The 2,765-nt window shown below is 52.3% G+C and overlaps 1 protein-coding gene across 1 annotated transcript; it reads right to left on the minus strand.

Annotated features, from left to right (window-relative positions):
- Nucleotides 1-209: 209 nt before the first annotated feature.
- On the minus strand, nt 210-2,365 carry LOC139024495 (uncharacterized). Its single transcript, XM_070439341.1, has 2 exons — nt 2,360-2,365; nt 210-1,343 (listed from the first exon to the last, which is right to left on the minus strand). The coding sequence occupies exons 1-2, from the start codon at nt 2,363-2,365 to the stop codon at nt 210-212; spliced, it is 1,140 nt and encodes a 379-aa protein (XP_070295442.1).
- Between the last annotated feature and the right edge of the window lie 400 nt (nt 2,366-2,765).

The following is a 2,765-nucleotide window of genomic DNA, read 5'->3' on the forward strand; positions in this document are numbered from 1 at the left end:
TGAGCACGGTTCACAGTCTGGTTGGAGAGGAGACATGGTGGATGGAGTGATGATTGTGTTTCTCTGTCTGGCTATAAATTAATCAATTATATTTTCAGTCAGTTCAATTGTATTCATACGGCCCTTTATACAACAACATTTGTTTAAGTGCTTTACAGTATTACATTATCCCGGGTTAGACAGTCAAAGAACAAGCAACAGCACAGTTCTTAGAAGGAAGAAGAGGAAACAGACTTTAGAGGAAACAGACTCAGAGAGGTGGTGGTGGAGGCTGGTGAAGATAGGTGGGGGCTGGTGGTGGAGGCTGGTGAAGAGAGGTGGGAGCTGGTGGTGGTGGAGGCTGGTGGAGGCGGTGGTGGTGGGAGGGCTGATGGAGGCTGGAGGAGGCTGGTGGGGGCTGGTGGAAACTGGTGGAGGCTGGTGTGACTGTGTGGAGGTTGGTGGAGAGTGGTGGGGGCTGGTGGTCGTGGAGGCTGCTTGTGGGGGCTGGTGGTGGGGGCTGGTGGTGGTGGAGGCTGGTGGAGGCTGGTGGGGGCTGGTGGTCGTGGAGGCTGCTGGTGGGGGCTGGTGGTGGTGGAGGCTGGTGGAGGCTGGTGGTGGTGGAGGCTGGTGGAGGCTGGTGGAGGCTGGAGGAGGCTGGTGGGGCTGGTGGAAACTGGTGGAGGCTGGTGGGTCTGGTGGTGGTGGATGCTGGTGGAGGCTGGTGGTGGTGGAGATTGGTGGTGGTGGAGGCTGGTGGAGGCTGGTGGTGGTGGAGGCTGGTGGAGGCTGGTGGTGGTGGAGGCTGGTGGTGGTGGAGGCGGGTGGAGGCTGGTGCTGGTGGAGGCTAGTGGAGGCTGGTGGAGGCTGTTTGGTGTGTGAGATTGGTGGTGGTGGAGGATGTTGGATGGTGGAGGCTGGTGGTGGTGGAGGCTGGTGGAGGCTGGTGGTGGTGGAGGCTGGTGGTGGTGGAGGCTGGTGGTGGTGGAGGCGGGTGGAGGCTGGTGCTGGTGGAGGCTAGTGGAGGCTGGTGGAGGCTGGTGCTGGTGGAGGCTAGTGGAGGCTGGTGGAGGCTGGTGGTGGTGGAGGCTGGTGTTAGTGGTGGTTGGTTGGTGGTGGAGGCTGGTGCTGGTGAAGGCTAGTGGAGGCTGGTGGTGGTGGGGCTGGTGAGGTGGAGGCTGGTGGAGCTGGTGGTGTGGAGGCTGTGGTGGTGGAGGCTGGTGGAGGCTGGTGGTGGTGGAGGCTGGTGGTGGTGGAGGCTGGTGGAGGCGGGTGTTGTTGGAGCCTGGTGGGTGGTGGAGGATGCTGGTGTTGGTGGATGCTGGTGCTGGTGGTGGGGGAGGTGAAGTACTGTCGTCCTCTGGCTAGGCAGTGACATTAGGAATATAAATGCTTCATAATTGTCAACGTGTAGGCCTGTGTGTGTTGCCCGCGGTGGCTCAGCTAAACAATAAACTATAATTGAATTGATGGGTAAATGCAGCGGTCTATCTAATGTAGCTCTTACCCCAGGCACCGCAATACCTCACAGCCCCATGTGTCATATCTTTAAAAGACGGAGAGATAAGGAAAAAATCGAATGGGAAAAGATGCTGTTCTTTTTTTCTCTTGATAATGACTACAGTCTTGGTGTGTTTCCTTCTGCTGCAATGGCTGTATGTAGAACCATGTATACATTACAGATGTGGAAGAGTAGTCTTTTCTGCTGCCATTTAGAATACACAGATCTGAGCATTCTGATTCTAGAAGTGTAGAACTTCAGGATAGAACACTGCCAGTGGAATAAGAGATGCTGAATGTTTGGCTTGTGTTGGTCTTCACTACCTGATCGTGCTACAAAGAATATATTCTGTCTAATAACAAACGTGATTTTATGCACTCATCCTGATCATAACTCTAACCATGAACCCAAGAAAATAATCAATAAAGTTAGTGCTTTCTTTAAGCAGTTTTTCTATTGCCACCTTTGTCTTTCTGCACGGTCTACCATGTTGGGTCCTACTCTGAAACATGACATCAGTCTCAATACAGTTCAACACACACACACACACACACCCACACACACACACACACACACACACACACACACACACACACACACACACACACACACACACACACACACACACACACACACACACACACACACGTGTTATAATTTGACTTAATTCTGTTGAGCCACAGTCAACACTCTCAGGAATGGCCTAGCACTCCCATCTCCCATCTCCCATCCCCCCTCTCTCTCTCTCCTCCCACTCTCTCTCCCATCTCTCTCTCTCACCCTCTCCCCCCCCCCCATCGCTCTCGCTCACCTTCTCTCTCTTCCTCTCTCTCTCTCTCTCTCTGGTGTCTGACCATCAAATAGACCTCCACATCTAACTTCCATGGTGATCATTGATCTGTGCGACCCAGCAGGGTTCATATTCAGCAGGGTAATGTCCTCATTATGTTTGGGCCTCGTCAGTGATCAATCTCTGACCATCATATCTCATTAAATTAGCGTGACGGGCGAAAGAAGGACCTGTCACCCAGAAGCACACAATCACACTGTCTGCATGGCCAGGAGATGACACCGGGGATAGAGATGTTTACGGCGGTTCTGATGAGTCACAGATTATCCTCTGAGAGTCTTTCATGTTTTGGATAATAAACACGAATCAAATAATATTCCTTAGGTTGAATGTAGGTGATTATACAGTGACTTAGCATGCCACCATTTTGTACATAGGGAAAGAGGGAGGTATCTGCCATAGCAAAAAAGGCTACTGTGGCAGCAACACATAAGA

The sequence above is a fragment of the Salvelinus sp. IW2-2015 genome, unplaced genomic scaffold (assembly GCF_002910315.2).
Source record: "Salvelinus sp. IW2-2015 unplaced genomic scaffold, ASM291031v2 Un_scaffold1579, whole genome shotgun sequence".
NCBI classification, from domain to species: Eukaryota; Metazoa; Chordata; class Actinopteri; order Salmoniformes; family Salmonidae; genus Salvelinus; species Salvelinus sp. IW2-2015.